The sequence below is a fragment of the Macaca mulatta genome, chromosome 1 (assembly GCF_049350105.2).
Source record: "Macaca mulatta isolate MMU2019108-1 chromosome 1, T2T-MMU8v2.0, whole genome shotgun sequence".
NCBI classification, from domain to species: Eukaryota; Metazoa; Chordata; class Mammalia; order Primates; family Cercopithecidae; genus Macaca; species Macaca mulatta.
In genome coordinates this window covers 104,127,990-104,148,399 of record NC_133406.1, presented here as the reverse complement: position 1 = coordinate 104,148,399, position 20,410 = coordinate 104,127,990, and the positions used below count along the sequence as shown (strand labels likewise).

Sequence of the window (20,410 nt, the reverse complement as noted above, 5' to 3'; positions counted from 1 at the left end):
CCTCAGCCTGCCTGCCAGGCCCTACTAGAGCTTGGAGGGTTGGAGCTCCCTGCTGGGCCTGCCACGGCCTGTGCTGGTAGTTTTCCACTCTGGGAAGCTGGAAGAGTGAATTGGCTTCTCTGTCCAGGAGATTGTTGGGTAGCAGAAGCATCAGAAAACCACTAAGACAACTCAGCAGGAAAAACCAGGAGACACTTCTTTGCTGCAGGGTCTCTTGTTTCCCTTGCCATTCCCCACTTTTCCATGCTTCTTTACAGTTCATAATAGAACAAAGACAAACTGGTGGGATTTGATGAACGAGGAAGTGGAGTTGGGGGAAAGCAAGGAGACCTGACATTTAGGGCTTGGGCCAACTTGCCAGTTCTGAGTCTTGACTATTGGCTGAAATCCCTTCCACAGAAAGAGTTTACCCAAAATAGGCACATTCAATGGGAAAACCACACTGGTACAGCTGAGAAGTGCCACGTTGGTTGCCCTGGGCTTCTCCTGGTTCCAAAGATTCAGTAGGATTAGAAAGGTCATCCAAGATCATCTTGTCCATTTTCCTGTGCCCTTTCTCTAAGGCCCTTGGACATACTGAATCACTGAGAAACGTTGCCTATTTTCTTAATGTGGCTATTGCTGATTTACTAAGTTCTTATCTCTGAATTGTCTATCCTCATCCTTATATTACTTTGTCCCAATTTCTAGACCTCCGTCCTAACTTTCGTTGTCTGGAGATTGTGTGCAATACTTGTAGCCCTCTCTGCTTTTTCATCTACTTATTTATTTGCCAGATGTGTGTTGAACATCTCATGGATGCTGTGTGTTGGCAGGTACTGAGGGAGAAAAGGAAGAATCTGACATGATTGCTATTCTCAAAATTGCTCACAATTTCAACAAGGAGGTAAACAAGCACAAGAGAAACAGAAAATCTTCATTGAAGTTTGTTACTTAAAAGAGCCCCCCTACACACCATCAGCACTTCTATCCCATATCATGTTTTAGTATTTTGCATAGCTTCGTCACACTACCTGAATAGGAAGAGCCAGTAATAGCTACTGTCAAATACATAATCAAATTGTGTGTATTTGATTATGAAAAATCTATTGTCTTTTTTCTGTCTCCCCTACCAGAATGTAAGATTCATGAGATAAATTATTTTATCTGTCTTGCTTACTACTGTATCTTCAGAAGAACATCTGATACACAGCAAAAACTTATTTATTAAATAAATACATACATATTCATAAAAGAAATACATTTGTTAACTAAATACATGCAGGTAAAGATAGATTGCAAAAAAATATATCATGACTCAGACTTACAAGGAAGTTTCCTGTATCTGCTGTCTGCTAAAACACTATTAGCCAAGGCTACCCTTGACCAAACTCCTGGGACTTTGTTTTTAAGACTTATAATGATGAACAACAGAAAACACTTCCTTTATCACTTTTCAACAGACGTTTATTGAGCACTTGATTAATGCCAGACATCCTACTAGAAACTGGAGATACAACAGAGGAAGATAGACATGATCCTTGACCTCATAACACATACTGTTGAGTGGGCAGACAAAACTTAAGCAATTATTTACATGACAAGTGTAAAAAGTGTTATGAAAACCAGTGTGTTATAAGAGCATATAATAGAAATTCCTAACTTAGCTGGGGGCTTGGAGGAATTCCTTGGGGGAGTGACTGGCTGACAGCTGGAGGATGAGCAGGAGCTAGTGAGTGAAGGAGGGAGGATGCACATCCCAGGTAAAGGGAACATCATGCACAGAGACCTTGAGGCTGGAAGATGCTTTGTGCATTCAGGAACTGAAATAAGGTCAGCATGCTTGGTAGAGAGCAAAGAACAGGGAGTAGCCAGAGATGAGGCCAGAGTGTAGGCTGAGACCCGATCATGTGGACCTTATGGGTCACATTTTCTTAACAAGAGTGGAAACCTGTTAGAAAGTTCATGACAGAATAAAGTTTTAGGAAGCTAATTTGGGCTGTTGTGTTGAGAAGGGATGATAGAGGAATGACGAAGAAGAGCTAGAAGGCATTATAGTGGCTCAGATGGGAGGTCATGGAGGTTGTGCACTGCACGGGAAGAATAGAGGAGAGAAACAGCTGGACTCGACTGCAGGAGATAGGATTTGTAGAACTTGCTGATGGACTGGATGATTCTCAAAGGCCAAGCTTGCTTCTCATTCTTTGACTTCCTCCTGTTGAGAGTAACATGTTACCTATCATTCCTGAACTCTTCCTCTCCAAGAATTCTATGTTGGTCTCCAGGCAGAGGCTGACTCAGGGAGAGCCTTTCCATTTTTCATCAATGTCATTGCCATGCTGCTGTCCACCATACTGTTGACCTAAACCCTCTGTAAGCTGGAAGGGCTAGAGGAGTTGAGGAGGAGGGGAGCGCTGACACATGTAGCAAGTTATTTACATGAAATGAAGCCTCATGTCCTCCTCTACTTCCTCTAGTTCTCAAGCTTGAGTTTGCATTAGGGTCACCTAGAGGAGTGGTTAAAACACTGTTCGCTGCCCACTCCCAGCAACCCCACCAGAGTTTCTGATTCAATAGATCAAATGGAGACTAATAATTAGCATTGCTAATGAGTTCCCAGGTGATGCTGATGCTGCTGGTCCTGGAAGCATATTTGGAGGATCACAGCTCTAAATGGTAACTGAAATGCAATCACAGTACATAGATCAAAGAGCCTTCAGGAAGGAAACTGGCACTCCTTTGAAACCACATAGCAGAATATCCTATGTGGATCTACCCCCACCCTCCCATCCCACACACTTCACCTCTCTTTTGCTCCATTTTTCTCATCTGTTAAATAGGGAAATTCCTGAATGGGTTCAGTTAGGGCACAAAATATAAAGGGTTTCAATGCCTAAGAAATATAATTTAACTGAAGTGTGTCATAAAGGCAGCTGCAGCAGCAGCAGCTCTGATAAAACTCCTTAGTTGCTATTCTCAGACTGAGCAGTACGTTAGAAGAGAAGTTATTTGCAACAATATCATGATTCACCTCACGCAACCCTTATTCCCTATTTTTGGTTTACTTTAGATGTTCCAAGAAGCAGAGGCTCTCATTGCATTCATGGCCTAGTGTCTAGAGATGCATGATAGCCAGGGATGAAAGCCCAGTGGGACTGTCAGTGTGACTTTCTCTGGTGACCAGCATAGTCCCAGAGAACCATTACACGTCCAGGCTGAAGGGACCTGGGCCAGAGCCTGGCTATGCAGCACAGTCACTGGGGGACTGTAAACATATGCAGGCTACTGGGCTCAGCTTCAGATATACCAAAGCAAAATCTCTAAGAGGAGGCTCACAAACATACATTCTAAAACCTCTCTAGGCTTTTCTAATGCTATTGGTCCATGGACTGGCTTTGGGAACCACTGCCTTACAGAAAGCCTAATAGAACTCCCTTGCTTTCCAAATGAAGAAACAGACCCAAAGAGAGCCAGGAGCTTGCTCAGATCGCACATGGTATAAGTGGTAGAACCAGAAGTGGATGTGAAGTCTTGATTTTCAAGGGTTGTGTGCTCAGTGGAATTACAGGCTTTAGAGCCAAGTTCTAAGATGAGTTAGTATTTACTCGATGAATGGCCTTTGCAGTTAAAACTTACCTGTTAGTGGGAAACGTGAAATATTGGGTGGAAAATGCTTATCATATTGCCTGACACTTGATACATGCTTCTAAATGGATATCATCATTACTGCATTTTACTGAATTTAAGCAACTCACGACTCTAAGATGCATCATTACTTTATGTGCCTCTAAGAAAGAAAAAAAAAAAGCTACTGCCAGTTAAACTATGACACTATTTGCTTGTGAAGTGCATCCAGATTTCAGAGATGTTAATATACGAAAGAATGGGCAGTGTGGTATTTCACTTTTCTTTTCTCAACTCTATTTTACTTTACTGAATTAGATACTTAACAGCACATTAAAATTCCTGAAGGAAAAGTATACTTAGTGTGTTTGAGGAACAACAAGGAGGCCAGTGTGGCTCATGGTAAGGACAAGGTCCAAGACAGCCAGGGGGTGTCTGATTCCATGTCTTCACTATAGTGAATAGTGTCAGCAGAAGAGTTTCATGATCTGACTTACATTTTTTTATGACTACATAGTATTCCATGCTGTATATGTACCACATTTTCTTTTCTCTTCTTTTCTTTTCTTTTCCTCTTTGCTTTTCTTTTTTTGTTCTGTTTTGTTTGTTTGAGATGGAGTCTCTCTCTGTCGCCCAGGCTGGAGTGCAGTGGCGCGATCTAGGCTCACTGCAACCTCTGCCTCCCAGATTCAAGCAGTTTTCCTGCTTCAGCCTCCCGAGTAGCTGGGATTACAGGGGCACACCACCATGCCTGGCTAATTTTTGTATTTTTAATGGAGACAGGGTTTCACCATGTTGGCCAAGCTGGTCTCAAACTCCTGAACTCAAGTGATCTGCCCACCTGGGCTGCCCAAAGTGCTGGGATTACAGTTGTGAGCCATCGTGCCCAGCCCACATTTTCTTTATCCAATCCACTATTGATGGGCACCTAGGCTGATTTAATATCTTTGTTATTGTGAATAGTGTGAGCAAAAGAGTTTATTGATCTGACTTACATTCTAAAAGATACATGGGAAAAGGTGGACTAAGGGAGGCCAGTTAGGAAATTATTGTACTATTCCTGGCCATGGAAGACAGTGAATTAGCTTATTATGGTAGTAAAATATGTGAGAAGAAGTAGGTGGGATATGGGAATATTTTTAGGGTAGCCAGTAGAATCTTCTGTCAGTGGATGGACTGGATACAGGGTATTGAAGGAGTCAAGAATGGCCTCAAGATTTTTGGCTTAAGTCATTGAAAGAATGAGTCTGGAAAAAAAAAAAAAAAAGACTGGAGGATGAGCTTCAGAGGCAGTCTGTATTTTACTCAATGTTATCTTTACTCCTTATTTACATCTATCTCTGAAATTTACCTCTTTTTTCAATAAATATTTTTGAATACCTATTTTCTCCCCAGAATGCACTGAGAAATAAAAATGAATAAGATACAGTGCTTTATTCCCCTCAAAATTTTGCCACCTGCAGGGGAGATAGAACTCTCACACATGGTACCTTACAAAGCAATATGTATCTAATAGTATAAGAAAGATAATTTAAAATGTGAGAAATCAGAGAAAGGAGACATTCATTGTAATTGGCCCTATCCTCCCCACAAAATGCTTGCTTTAGTTGAGTACAAGTTCATTACATTGCAAAAGGAGAATGCTAGCATAAGGACTTTAACTAGTTTTTTCACTTTGGGTAAACTGCCTCCTTGCTGTAACTCAAACCACCTCCACAACAAGCATGCTCTTTCCTCAAGTTTACCTTTGCACTTGCTGTTTCCTTTGCATAAACCATCATCCCTGCAAGAGGCACCTGGTTCCTGTCTCCCTTCACTCCGGTCTCTGTTCCAAGTCACCTTATCTGAGAAGTCTTCCTTCATTTCTTTATATAAAAGAATGCCTATTCCTTTTGCATACATTGTATTTCTTCACAGCACTTGCCATCTTCTCTCACATTATATATTTATTTGCTTTATTGTATGTTTCCCCACATGAGAATGTAAACTCAATGACAAAAGGCACTTTGTTTTGTTTACCACTGTATTCCCTCAGGGCCAATGAATTGCTTAACGAATTATTTAATACTTATAGGAACTAAAATAAACCATGGGTTTGGAAAGCAATAAGCAAGTGGGGTTGGAGATAGGACTGGACTCTGAACACAGCGTTGGTTTCAGAAGAGAGAGAAGATGCTAGAGAATAGCTCTCTGACTAAGTTACATGCCTGTGTGGCAGCCTGGACTCTTGGGAGACAAAACTTGCATCAGGCCACTCTTTTGGTTAAAGCCAAGGTCTGGTGTATTGGTACAAACTTTGGATAGAGATACAGAATGTAATCTAAGTCAATCCCTGCTACTTAATAGCTGTGGGCCTTCTGCTGGTTTCCTCATATCTAAACTGCTTGGGACCAGAAGTGTTTTGGATTTTAGAATTTTGGGACTTTGGAGTGTGTGTGTGTGTGTGTGTGTGTGTGTGTGTGTGTGTGTATATATATATATATATATATATATATATATACACACACACACTTCAGGTAAGCATCCCAAATCCACAAATCCAAAATCCAAAATTCTCTAATGAGCATTTCCTTTGAATATCGTGCTGGTGTTCAAAAAGTATCAAATTTTGGATTGAGATACTCAACCTGTATATATTTTGAGAGTAATAGTGTGTACTCTGCCTACTACATAGGGTTATTGCAAGGGTGAAGCAAAGGTAAGCCGTGGGACAGCACCTTGCAACTTGTTAAGAATTCTATTAGCAGGGTCAAGATGGCAATCAGGGACACTGTGATATGGACTAAAGCTAAAAGATCCAGGAATGCCTGCCTTGGACAGCTAGATCTTCTCCCCAGGAGGTGCCTGAGGGAGATATACACACAGGTGACAGTGACAAAGGGTAAGTGATGTTCTACATTATTAGTAGCTGGGCTTGGGTCCTAAATGCCAATGTGAGTGTTCTGATAAACCGACCTGGGCATGTAGCCCAGGTTAAAGGCCTCCAGAAGCCTCTCTTTGTTCATTAAGTCTCTGGTGCCAAGGACTAAAACACTTAGCACACTCAACAACATGTAAGATCAGTGTTGAGGAGGGGTTAGAGCAGGCCCCTGAGAGGGCCATTTTCTGTGTGTGATTTTCAAAAAGTACATTGATCTCATCCATTGGAAATGTTGGCCCCATTAGCATCCTGCGTTAGTATTTCCTCATCCTTACTCTTCCCTTCAATTTCACTTCTCAGAAAGTGGAATTTGAGAATTTGTTGCTTCATCCCCAAACAGTTCAGATTTGCCCTTAAGATTCAAGCATAATGATTATCTGTGGCACATATTACCTCTACTGGAGAAATTATGCTTTTGATAAGAATAGACAAAATAATACTACACTCCTATGTTCATCTCTTGATTCAAAACTGACTTGGAAATCATAGTGGATGGTGTATTAGGCTGTTCTTGCATTGCTATAAATACATACCCAAGACTGGTCAATTTATAAGAAAATAGGCTTAATTGGTTCATAGTTCTGCAGGCTACACAAGCATGGCATTGGCATCTGCTTGGCTTCTGAGGAGGCCTCAGGGAGCTTATAATCATCACAGACGGTGAAGTGGGGGCAGGCATATCACATGGTGAAAGCAGGAGCAAGAGAGAGAGAGGAGAGAGTGGGGTGGTGGGGAAGGGACTTCACACTCTTAAATGACCAGATCCCTTGTGAACTTAGAGCGACAGCTCACTTACCACCAAGGGGATGGCCCAAGCCATTCATAAGAGATCCTCTCCCACGATCCAAACACCCCCGCCTCGCCCACCAGGCCCCATCTCCAGCATTGGGGATTACTTTTCAGTGTGAGATTTGGGTGGGGCAAATATCCAAACTATACCACATGGCGTATTAATCCGTTTTCATGCTGCTGATAAAGACATACCCAAGACTGGGAAGAAAAAGAGGTTTGATTGGATTTACAGTTCCACATAGCTGGGGAGGCCTCAGAATCATGGCAGGAGGCAAAAGGCACTTCTTACATGGCAGCAGCAAGAGAAAATGCGGAAGAAGCAAAAGCAGAAATCCCTGATAAACCCATCAGATCTTGTGAGACTTATTCACTATCACAAGAATAACACAGGAAAGACGGGCGAGCCCGCATGATTCAATTACCTCCCCCTAGGTCCTCCCACAGCATGTGGGAATTCTGGGAGATACAATTCAAGTTGAGACTTGGTGGGGACACAGCCAAAGTATATCAGATGGTGAACATAGAAGTGTTCCTGTGGGTATATGGCCATGTTTCTTGCCAAAACTTCCTGCATATAATTTTGGTTAATTGCAGTTTCTGGAAGTATCAGCTAATCCTTGGCCTAAAGCCATCTTTCCCTTTCTTAGGGTGAGATAAGACTCCAGGAGCTCTTTTTGGTATGACACAGAGAGAAGGGCCCTCTTGCCTTCAGTTCATCATGGTTGCAGTGGATATCCTCATTCTCCAAGCCCATGATGTTCCTTAGGGAAAGCAGTTCTGCTGTTTCTGTGCCAAGCCTGGACATTATGCTCATGTGAAACCTTTTTCCCTTGATTTTTGCTACTTCTCCAGGGCACTTCCAGGGAATGGGGCTTGGTACATGTTAGTACTATAATTTGCCTATCTCTGACCCCTCCAAGCTGAGGGAAGTCTCGCCTTTCTCCCTGCTACCTCTGCTCCACCCTGCAGTCCCTTACTGAGGGCAGGCTTTCTAGGAAGTTCTTTGTCTTCATGCAGCTTCTTTTTTCTTCCCTGTAAACATAAATGTCCCCTAGGGCAAATGAACATAAAGGCCTGGCTACAGGCATTGAAAATGGAAGTGAAAGTACACAAATAAAAATCTTCAAAATTATCTTGCTCCAGAGATTATTTCAAAAACAGTTTTATTGAAGTACACTCGACATACAATAGATGCACACATTAAAAATGCACAGGTTGTGCAGTTTTTGACTTACATGTAAACCCGTGAAATCATCACCATAGTCAAGATAATGACCACATCCATCACTGCCAAAAGTTGCTTGTGTCCCTTTATGATTCCTCTGGCCACTCCTCCTTCCCCCCGGAAACCACTGATCTCTTTCTGTCACTATAGATTAACTTGTTTTTGTTTTCTTTTTTTTTTTTTTGAGACGGAGTCTCGCTCTGCCGCCCAGGCTGGAGTGCAGTGGCCGGATCTCAGCTCACTGCAGGCTCCGCCTCCCGGGTTCACGCAATTCTCCTGCCTCAGCCTCCCCAGTAGCTGGGACTACAGGCGCCCGCCACCTCGCCCGGCTAGTTTTTTGTATTTTTTAGTAGAGACGGGGTTTCACCGTGTCAGCCAGGATGGTCTCGATCTCCTGACCTCGTGATCCGCCCGCCTCGGCCTCCCAAAGTGCTGGGATTACAGGCTTGAGCCACCGCGCCCGGCCAACTTGTTTTTGTTTTCTAAAGTTACATATAAATGGAAGCAAACAGTATGTACTTTTTTGGTCTGACTTTTTTTACTAAGCATAGTTGTTTTGAAATTTATCCATGTTGTTGTAGCATGCATTAAGAGTTCATTTTATTGCTGAATAGCAAGGCATGATCTAGGGTGGGACAAGTGAAGTGCCTAGGGTTAAAATGCAGTCAGTTCTTTATGATGATAATCATAATGATGATGATTGTAAAAACATTTAATGAGACCTGCTCTCTTAACAAGTTTTTAAGTGTAACATACAGTATTGTTAAGTATAGGCACAATGTTGTGCAGTAGATCTCTAGAACATATTAATCTTGTATAACTGAAATTTATATCCCTTGAATAGGAATTCCCCATTTCCCCTTCCTCCCAACTCCTGGAAACCATCATTCTACTCTGTTTCTATGATTTAGGCTATTTTTGATACCTTACATATGTGGAACCATGCAATATTTGTCCTTCTATGGTTGGTTTATTTCACTTAGAATTATGTCTACTGGGTTCAACCATGTAGTCACAAATGTTAGGATTTCTTTCTTTCTTCTTTTTCCTTCTTTTAATTATTATTTTTATTATTGTTATACTTTAAGTTCTGGAGTACATGTGCAGAATGTGCAGGTTTGTTACATAGGTATACACATGCCATGGTGGTTTGCTGCACCCATCAAACCATCATATACATTAGGTATATCTCCTAATGCTATCCCTCCCCTAGCCCCCCACACAATTTCTTTCTTTTTAACAGCTGAATAAGATTCCATTGTATGTGTATCCCAAGTTTTCTGTATCTGCTTATCTGCTGATAGTCATTTGTGTTGTTTCCATGTCTTGGCTTTTGTGAATAGTGCTGCAATGAACATGGAAAGGCAGATATCTCTTCAAGATGCTGATTTAGATCCTCTTGGGTGTATACCAGAACTGGGACTGCTGGAGCATATGGTAGTTCTATTTTTAATTTTTTGAGGAGCCTTCATGCTGTTTTCTATAGTGACTGCATCATTTTACATTCCCGCTAACAGTTTATAAGGGTTCCAATTTGTCTACATCCTTGCCAACATTTGTTATCTTTTGATTTTGTTGATGATAGTCATCCTGACATGTATAAGGTGATATCTCATCACAGTTTTAATTTGCATTTCCCTAATGATTAGTGATGTTGAACATCTTTTCATATAACTTGGACATTTGTATATATTCTTTGATGAAATGTCTATTCAACTTCTTTGACCATTTTAAAATCGTATTTTTTGTTTCCTATCAAGTTGTATGAGTTCTCCATATATCTTGGATATTAACCTTCAAATAAATAATTTGCAAATATTTTCTCTCATTCCAAAGGTCTTTTCACTTGGTAAATTGTTTCCTTTGCTGTGCAGAAGTATTTGTTGTTGTTGTTCAATTGTAGTTCCTCCTGTTTTTGCTTTTGTTGCTTATGTGTTTGGTATCATATCCAAGAAATCATTGCTTAGACCAATGTCATCAAGCTTTTTTTCTTATATCTTCCTCCAGAAGTTTTATACTTTTAGATATCATGTTTAAATCTTTAATCCATTTTAAGTTGATTTCTGGGTACAATGTATGATAGTAGTTTAATTTTATTATCTTGCATGTGGATATCCAGTTTTCCCAACACCATTTATTGATGAGATAATTTTTTTTTTTTTTTTTTTTTTTTTTTGAGACGGAGTCTCGCTCTGCCGCCCAGGCTGGAGTGCAGTGGCCGGATCTCAGCTCACTGCAAGCTCCGCCTCCCGGGTTCACGCCATTCTCCTGCCTCAGCCTCCCGAGTAGCTGGGACTACAGGCGCCTGCCACCTCGCCCGGCTAAGTTTTTGTATTTTTAGTAGAGACGGGGTTTCACTGTGTTACCCAGGATGGTCTCGATCTCCTGACCTCGTGATCCGCCCGTCTCGGCCTCCCAAAGTGCTGGGATTACAGGCTTGAGCCACCGCACCCGGCGATGAGATAATTTTTTTTGCTCATTGTATATTTTTGACACTCTTGTTGAAGCTCAGTTGACCTGTGTGGGTGACTTCCAGGCTCTCTATTCTGTTGTATTGGTCTATATGTCTGTTTTTTCAGGTACCATACTGTTTTAAGTAACTTTCTAAAATATTTTGAAATTAGGACATGTGAAATTAGGACGTGTAATATTTTGAAATTAGGACGTGTGAAGAAATCTGATTGATTTCTTCTTTTTCAAGATCGCTTTGGCTATTTTGAAACTTTTTGTGGTTCCATATACATTTTAGGATTTAAAATTATTTTAAAATAATTTCTGTAACAAATGTCATTGGGATTTTGAAATGCAATCAGTTGTGAATCTGTTTCAGTTGTTCTTTTTCTTCTTACCTTGGGTTCTATTTTTCTGCTTTTTCACATGCCTGATAATTTTTTATAGGATGGGACATACTTACACCTTAAAACTTTTTGTTAGACGGCCGAATAGGAACAGCTCCAGTCTACAGCTCCCAGCGTGAGTGATGCAGAAGACAAGTGATTTCTGCATTTCAAACTGAGGTACCAGGTTCATCTCACTAGGACTTGTTGGAAAGTGGATGCAGCCCACAGAGTGTGAGTCGAAGCAGGGCAGGGCATCACCTCACCCAAGAAACGCAAAGGATCAGGGAATTCTCTTTCCTAGCCAAGGGAAGCCATGACAGATGGCTCCCAGAAAATCAGGACACTCCCACCCTAATACTGCACTTTTCCAACGGTCTTAGCAAATGGCACACCAGGAGATTATATCCCGTGCCTGGCTCAGAGGGTCCTACGCCCAAGGAGCCTTGCTCACTGCTAGCACAGCAGTCGAGATTGAACTGCGAGGCAGCAGCGAGGCTGGGGGAAGGGCATCCGCCATTGCTGAGGCTTGAGTAAGTAAACAAAATGGCAGGAAGCTGGAACTGGGTGGAGCTCACCACAGCTCAATGAAGCCTCCTTGCCTCTGTAGACTCCACCTCTGGGAGCAGGGCATAGCTGAACAAAATGCAGCAGAAACTTCTACAGACTTAAACGTCCCTGTCTGACAGCTTTGAAGAGAGTAGTGGTTCTCCCAGCATGGAGTTTGAGATCTGAGAACGTACAGACTGCCTTCTCAAGTGGGTCCCTGACCCTTGAGTAGCCTAACTGGGAGACACCTCCCAGTAGGGGCCAACTGACACCTTATACAGCAGGGTGCCCCTCTGAGATGAAGCTTCCAGAGGAAGGATCAGGGAGCAACATGTTCTGTAGCCTCCACTGGTGATACCTAGGCAAACAGGGTCTAGAGTGGACCTCCAGCAAACTCCAACAGACGTGAAGCTGAGGGTCCTGACTGGTAGAAGGAAAACTAACAAACAGAAAGGAATAACATCAACATCAATAAAAAGGACATCCACACCAAAGCCCCATCTGTAGGTTACCATCAGCAAAGACCAAAGGTATATAAAACCACAAAGATGGGGAGAAACTGGAGCAGAAAAGCTGAAAATTCTAAAAGTCAGAGTGCCTCTTCTCCTCCAAAGGAGTGCAGCTCCTCACCAGGAATGGAACAAAGCTGGACAGAGAATGACTTTGATGAGTTGGCAGAAGTAGACTTCAAAAGATTGGTAATAACAAACTTCTCCCAGCTAAAGGAGGATGTTCGAACCCATCACAAAGAAACTAAAAACCTTGAAAAAAGATTAGACGAATGGCTAACTAGAATAAACAGCACAGAGAAGACCTTAAATGACCTGATGGAGCTGAACACCATGGCACAAGAACAACGTGACACATGCATAAGCTTCAGTAGCCAATTCGATCAAGTGGAAGATCAAGTGAATGAAATGAAGTGAGAAGAGAAGTTTAGAGAAAAAAAGAGTAAAAAGAAACAAACAAAGCCTCCAAGAAATATGGGACTATGTGAAAAGACCAAATCTGCGTCTGATTGGTGTAACTGAAAGTGATGGAGAGAATAGCACCAAGTTGGAAAACACTCTTCAGGATATTCTCCAGGAGAACTTCCCCAACCTAGCAAGGCAGGCCAACATTCAAATTCAGGAAATACAGAGAATGCCACAAAGATACTCCTTGATAAGAGCAACTCCAAGACACATAATTGTCAGATTCACCAAGGTTGAAATAAAGGAAAAAGTGTTAAGGGCAGCCAAAGAGAAAGGTCAGGTTACCCACAAAGGGAAGCCCATCAGACTAACAGCAGATCTCTCAGCAGAAACTCTACAAGCCAGAAGAGAGTGGGGCCAATATTCAACATTCTTAAAGAAAAGAATTTTCAATCCAGAATTTCATATCCAGCCAAACTAAGCTTCATAAGTGAAGGAGAAATAAAATCCTTTACAGACAAGCAAATGCTGAGAGATTTTGTAACCACCAGGCCTGCCTTACAAGAGCTCCTGAAGGAAGCACTAAATATGGAAAGGAAAAACCAGTACCAGCCACTGCAAAAACATGCGAAATTGTAAAGACTATCGATGCTAGGAAGAAACTGCATCAACTGATGAGCAAAAATAACCAGCCAACATCATAATGACAGGATCAAATTCACACATAACAATATTAACCTTAAATGTAAATGGGCTAAATGCCCCAATTTAAAGACGCAGACTGGCAAATTAGATAAAGAGTCAAGACTCATCAGTGTGCTGTATTCAGGAGACCCATCTCACATGCAGAGATACACAAAGGCTCAAAATAAAGGGATAGAGGAAGATCTACAAAGCAAATGGAAAGCAACAACAACAAAAAGCAGGGGTTGCAATCCTAGTCTCTGATAAAACAGACTTTAAACTAACAAAGATCAAAAGAGACAAAGAAGGCCATTACATAATGGTAAAGGGATCAATTCAACAAGAAGAGCTAACTATCCTAAATATATATGAACCCAATACAGGAGCACCCAGATTCATAAAGTCAGTCCTTAGAGAACTACAAAGAGACTTAGACTCCCACACAATAATAATGGGAGACTTTAACACCCCACTGTCAACATTAGACAGATCAATGAGACAGAAAGTTAACAAGGATGTCCAGGACTTGAACTCAGCACTGCACCAAGGGGACCTAATGGATATCTACAGAACTCTCCACCCAAAATCAACAGAATATACATTCTTCTCAGCACCACATCGCACTTATTACGAAATTGACCACATAGTTGGAAGTAAAACACTCTTCAGCAAATGTAAAAGAACAGAAACTATAACAAACTGTCTCTTAGACCACAGTGCAATCACGTTAGAACTCAGGATTAAGAAATTCACTCAAAACCACACAACTACATGGAAACAGAACAACCTGCTCCTGAATGACTATTGGGTAAATAACGAAATGAAGGCAGAAATAAAGATGTTCTTTGAAACCAATGAGAACAAAGATACAACATACCAGAATCTCTGGGACACATTTAAAGCAGTGTGTAGAGGGAAATTTATAGCACTAAATGCCCACAAGAGAAAGCAGGAAAGATCTAAAATTAACACCGTAACATCACAATTAAAAGAACCACAGAAGCAAGAGCAAACACATTCAAAAGCTAGCAGAAGGCAAGAAATAACTAAGATCACAGCAGAACTGAAGGAAATAGAGACACAAAAAAACACTTCAAAAAAATCAATGAATCCAGGAGCTGGATTTTGAAAAGATCAACAAAATTGATACACCACTAGCAAGACTAATAAAAAGGAAAAGAGAGAAGAATCAAATAGACACAATAAAAAATGATAAAGGGGATACCACCAATCCCACAGAAATACAAACTATCATCAGAGAATACTATAAACACGTCTACGCAAATAAACGAGAAAATCTAGAAGAAATGGATAAATTCCTGGACACATACACCCTCCCAAGACTAAACCAGGAAGAAGTTGAATCCCTGAATAGCCCAATAACAGGCTCTGAAATTGAGGCAATAATTAATAGCCTACCAACCAAAAAAAGTCCAGGACCAGATGGATTCACGGCCAAATTCTACCAGAGGTACAAAGAGGAGCTGGTACCATTCCTTCTGAAACTATTCCAATGAACAGAAAAAGAGGGAATCCTCCCCAACTCATTTTATGCAGCTAGCATCATTCTGATACCAAAGCCTGGCAGAGACACTACAAAAAAAGGGAATTTGAGACCAATATCCCTGATGAACATTGATGCAAAAATCCTCAATAAAATACTGGCAAACCAAATCCAGTGGCACATCAAAAAGCTTATCCACCATGATCAAGTTGGCTTCATCCCTGGGATGCAAGGCTGGTTCAACATACACAAATCAATAAACATCATCCATCGTATAAACAGAACCAAAGACAAAAATGACATGATTATCTCAATAGATGCAGAAAAGGCCTTCAACAAAATTCAACAGCCCTTTATATGATAAAAACTCTCAATAAACTAGGTATTGATGGGACATATCTCAAAATATTTATGACAAATATTTATGACAAACCTGCAGCCAATATCATGCTGAATGGGCAAAAACTGGAAGCATTCCCTTTGAAAACTGGCACAAGAGAGGAATGCCCTCTCTCACCACTCCTATTTAACGTAGTGTTGGAAATTCTGGCCAGGGCGGGAGAAAGAGATAAAGGGTATTCAAGTAGGAAAAGAGGAAGTCAAATTGTCCCCGTTTGCAAATGATGTGATTTTGTATTTAGAAAACCCCATCGTCTAAGCCCAAAATCTCCTTAAGTGATAAACAACTTCAGCAAAGTCTCAAGATACAAAATCAATGTGCAAAAATCACAAGCATTCCTATACACCACTAACAGACAAACAGAGAGCCAAATCATGAGTGAACTCCCATTCACAATTGCTTCAAAGAGAATAAAATACCTAAGAATCTAACTTACAAGGGATGTGAAGGACCTCTTCAAGGAGAACTACAAACCACTGCTCAATGAAATAAAAGAGGACACAAACAAATGGAATAACATTCTATGCTCATGGATAGGAAGAATCAATATCGTGAAAATGGCCATACTGCCCAAGGCAATTTAAAGATTGAATGCCATCCCCATCAAGCTACCAATGACTTTCTTCACAGAATTGGAAAAATCTGCTTTAAAGTTCATATGGAACCAAAAAAGAGCCTGCATTGCCAAGACAATCCTAAGCCAAAAGAACAAAGCTGGAGGCATCACGCTACCTGACTTCAAACTATGCTACAAGGCTACAGTAACCAAAACAGCATGGTACTGGTACCAAAACAGAGATACAGACCAATGGAACAGAACAGAGCCCTCAGAAATAATACCACACATTTACAACCATCTGATCTTTGACAAAACTGAGAGAAACAAGAAATGGGGAAAGAATTCCCTATCTAATAAATGGTGCTGGGAAAACTGGCTAGCCATATGTGGAAAGCTGAAACTGGATCCCCTCCTTACACCTTATACAAAAATTAATTCAAGATGGATTAAAGACTTAAATGTTAGACCTGAAACCATAAAAACCCTGGAAGAAAATGTAAGCAATAGCATTCAGGACATAGGCATGGGCAAGGACTTCATGACTAAAACACCAAAAGCAATGGCAACAAAAGCCAAAATTGACAAATGAGATCTAATTAAACTAAAGAGCTTTTGCACAGCAAAAGAAACTACCATCAGAGTGAACAGGCAACCTACAGAACGGGAGAAAATTTTTGCAATCTACCCATCTGACAAAGGACTAATATCCAGAATCTACAAATACTTAAACAAATTTATAAGAAAAAAAATCAACCCCATCAAAAAGTGGGTAAAGGATATGAACAGACACTTCTTAAAAGAAGAGATTTATGCAGCCAACAGACACATGAAAAAATGCTCATCACCACTGGTCATCAGTAAAAAGTCAGGAAACAATAGGTGCCGGAGAGGATATGGAGAAATAGGAACGCTTTTACACTGTTGGTGGAAGTGTTAACTAGTTCAACCATTGTGGAAGACATTGTGGCGATTCCTCAAGGATCTAGAACTAGAAATACCATGTGGCCCTGTGATCCCATTACTGGGTATATACCCAAAGGATTATAAATCATACTACTATAAAGACACATGCACACGTATGTTTATTGTGGCACTATTCACAATAGCAAAGACTTGGAATCAACCCAAATGTCCATCAATGATAGACTGGATTAAGAAAATGTGGCACATATACACCATGGAATACTATGCAGCCATAAAAAAGGATGAGTTCATGTCCTATGTAGGGACATGGATGAAGCTGGAAACCATAATTCTGAGCAAACGATTGCAAGACAGAAGGCCAAGCACTGCATGTTCTCACTCATGGTTGAGAAGTGAACAGTGAGAACACTTGGACACAGGGCGGAGAACATCACACACTGGGGCCTGTCATGGGGTGGGAGGAAGGGGGAAGGATGGCATTAAGAGAAATACCTATTGTAAATGACGAGTTAATGGGTGCAGCACACCAACATGGCACATGTATACATATGTAACAAACCTGCACATTGTGCACATGTACCCTAGAACTTAAAGTATAATAAAAAAGAAAAAGAGAAAAGAAAAAAAAAATTGTTGTTGCTTATCTGAAATTCAAATTTAACTAAATTTTATCCGGCAGCCCAGTGTCCTGAGAACTCTAGCTTCCTTTACTTCTCTGGACTCCTATTTTTGTCTCCTCAACTCAGGAGATTCTCCAGGCTCTGCCTGAGTTCCCACTCATTGTGATGTATCCTGGACACACTCTCATGCCAGTAAACTGATGCCACTACAGGGCTCAAATTTTTGTTTCCTGACTCTCAGATTGTTGTCCTTTGTTGTCAGATGCTCATTATCTTAAAACATAATTTTTCATATATTTTGTCCTTTTTGGTTGTTTCACACTGGAGAGCAAATATGGTCTCTGTTACCCTGTCTTTGGTTGAAAGTGGAAGTCTGTATCCGGAGCTTATTGTTTATAGCCAGGATTCAGAACATGGTTCTAACCAGGGCCAAAAATGTATGTTCGATCCCTTCGTAGGCAAGTGTGTAGTTTGCTTTATAGTTTTCATGAAATTAACTACTGAAAAAAAATAATTCTTTGTATCATAAGGGTGCCTGGTGATTATGAGTGTTCCTCACTACTGTTAGGAAATTGATTAGAAGTGAACATCTGCTAACAAGAGAATGGGATGGGCCACTGGGGTTATTACCAAGTACAAAACATAAATTGGCACATTACATTATATTACATTGATTGTTAGAGTTTGAACCAAAACACAGATTTGGCTGGGGGTCAAATCTTGGAGGCCCAAATTTTATTTGGAGTCAGGGCCAGAAAGACAAATCTGATAGAGTCAGGGTGGTCAAATTGGGGCCATAGAGGAATTGAGGAAGATGTAAATTATCTTATTCCTTGTTCAATATTCAGTGATGTTCTTCCTAGGGAGTTCTGGAAATAAAAATAAAAGCATGTCCTCTCTCTTCTCTTTGGTTTCTCTTGATCTAGCTATATGCCGCTATCCTCTGGGCATGTCAGGAGGCCAGATTCCAGATGAGGACATCACAGCTTCCAGTCAGTGGTCAGAGTCCACAGCTGCCAAATATGGAAGGTAAGGATGGTTACATCAAGAAAGCCTATGTTCTGGGGTTGGACAGATTTCCTGGGGACAGATTCCTGACCCTAGGGGCTGGGAAAGGTGACGTTATTGGCAGGAACTGTTGAGAATGAAGGACAGACAGCAAGTGGGCCTGTCCTGCTCTGTATGTTTTCAGGGAGAGAATTCAGGGCTTAGCCACATGTACTGGTCTGGCAGCCCCATCTCAACCACAGAGGCCCCAGGGCCACATTATCCACAGTGAATGGGTTAATTGATAGGAAGTGGATTTGCTTTCCCTGACTTTCTCATTTTGAGCTGCTGCAGGAAGCAGGCAACAGTGGCAGCTATGGGAAGGTGCAGATTATGTAGGACACTGGGAGTTAGCATCTACTCCTCTTCTCAGTGGGTCTATGAAACATCACTCACTGCAAAGCATCACTTACTGCAAAGCATCAAGACACTGAGGCCTCCAACAAGTTCTCCCTCTCTCTCAAGGATGTCTCACATAGAAGGGTCACCCTTGCCAACAGACAGAGTGTGGCAGTTTCCTGGGGTGATTGATTTCAGGGGTCTTGTACATCAATAAACTCCCTACTGCTCTACTGGTTGGACCCAATACTCTTCCTGGCATCTAATTCTTTTGGTGTGAAGTATTGATTTTATTAAAATGGAATTACCCATAAGAAAAGCAATCCTGATGAAACTTCCCCATAATTTCTTAGTGTATGAAAGACTAGAGTGATGGTTGGTGGAACTGGAAGGGAGCAACAAATGAATGGGTAATATCTGTGGGAAAAGGGAGCATTCCAGGGGAAAGGGAAAGTGGTAGGAGGTTCTCAAAGTAAACTTTATAATAATTTCACAATTTTGCTCCATGGTAGCTCAGCCTGGAGGTAATGAAATGAAACCAGATTATTTACTACTTCCTTGACATGCTCTTCCCCCTCATCCTCCCCATGTGTGTCTATGGCTCCTTGCTGGTCTGCAGTGCCCATCCTGCAGCATTGCATAACCTACACTGGAGACCCTACTATCCCTCCTCCTTATTGCCATAATTTGATGTCCAAGCAAAGGGTGGCTAGCTTTGTTAGGCTGAGTTTGAAAGAGGGAAGGGAGATATGAAATGACTCATGGGGGAACAGAGGGTAGGAAGAGTTTTATTTCTCTTTAGACCTCTAAATCAGGATGGGGAATGAAGGCTATGTGTGATCTGAAGGCCTCAGCTCACTGGTGGGGACTGTCTCTCAGGGTCTCATGGTACTCCAGGGAAATGGATCTGACCACAAATAGGTATTGTGGTGGCAGTGAAAACTGTGGCAAGAACCCAAAATGTTTATAAGGACTGGGCAGCCTGCTCTCTCCCCTCAGTACAGGGCAGCTGCTTGCCTGTGAACCAGTAAACAGCTCTGTGGTTTCTTGGTTGCTCCCTCTCTCTCCAACACTCATCTCTCAAGGCTGGACTCAGAAGAAGGAGATGGAGCCTGGTGCCCTGAGATTCCAGTGGAACCTGATGACCTGAAGGAGTTCCTGCAGATTGACTTGCATACCCTCCATTTTATCACTCTTGTGGGGACCCAGGGGCGCCATGCAGGGGGTCACGGCATCGAGTTTGCCCCCATGTACAAGATCAATTACAGTCGGGATGGCACTCGCTGGATCTCTTGGCGGAACCGTCATGGGAAACAGGTAGGAAGAAGAGACATCCAGACCTTGGGATGTCCAAGACTGTATTTAGACTTAGGCTAGGAGAAGAAGGGTACAGGTTGTCTGTGTGGGTATGTCTGTCCAGGGATTAGGCATGCCCTTGTAAATGTGTGACCCAGGGTGAAGGAGGCAGGGAAGGAATATCAAGGCTGTAGGGA

The 20,410-nt window shown here is 41.6% G+C and overlaps 1 protein-coding gene across 11 annotated transcripts in view; it reads left to right on the top strand.

Moving 5' to 3' along the window:
- The window catches only part of DDR2 (discoidin domain receptor tyrosine kinase 2), a 160,725-nt gene that overhangs the window by 110,680 nt on the left and 29,635 nt on the right, over positions 1–20,410 (top strand). For all 11 annotated transcript variants that reach the window (XM_077939448.1, XM_015114088.3, XM_077939434.1 and 8 more), the window contains 2 exons: positions 18,458–18,560; positions 20,003–20,234. In XM_077939448.1, coding sequence (XP_077795574.1) covers positions 18,481–18,560; positions 20,003–20,234 — 312 coding nt within the window. In that variant the 5' untranslated portion in view covers positions 18,458–18,480. The remainder of the gene's footprint in view (positions 1–18,457; positions 18,561–20,002; positions 20,235–20,410) is intronic.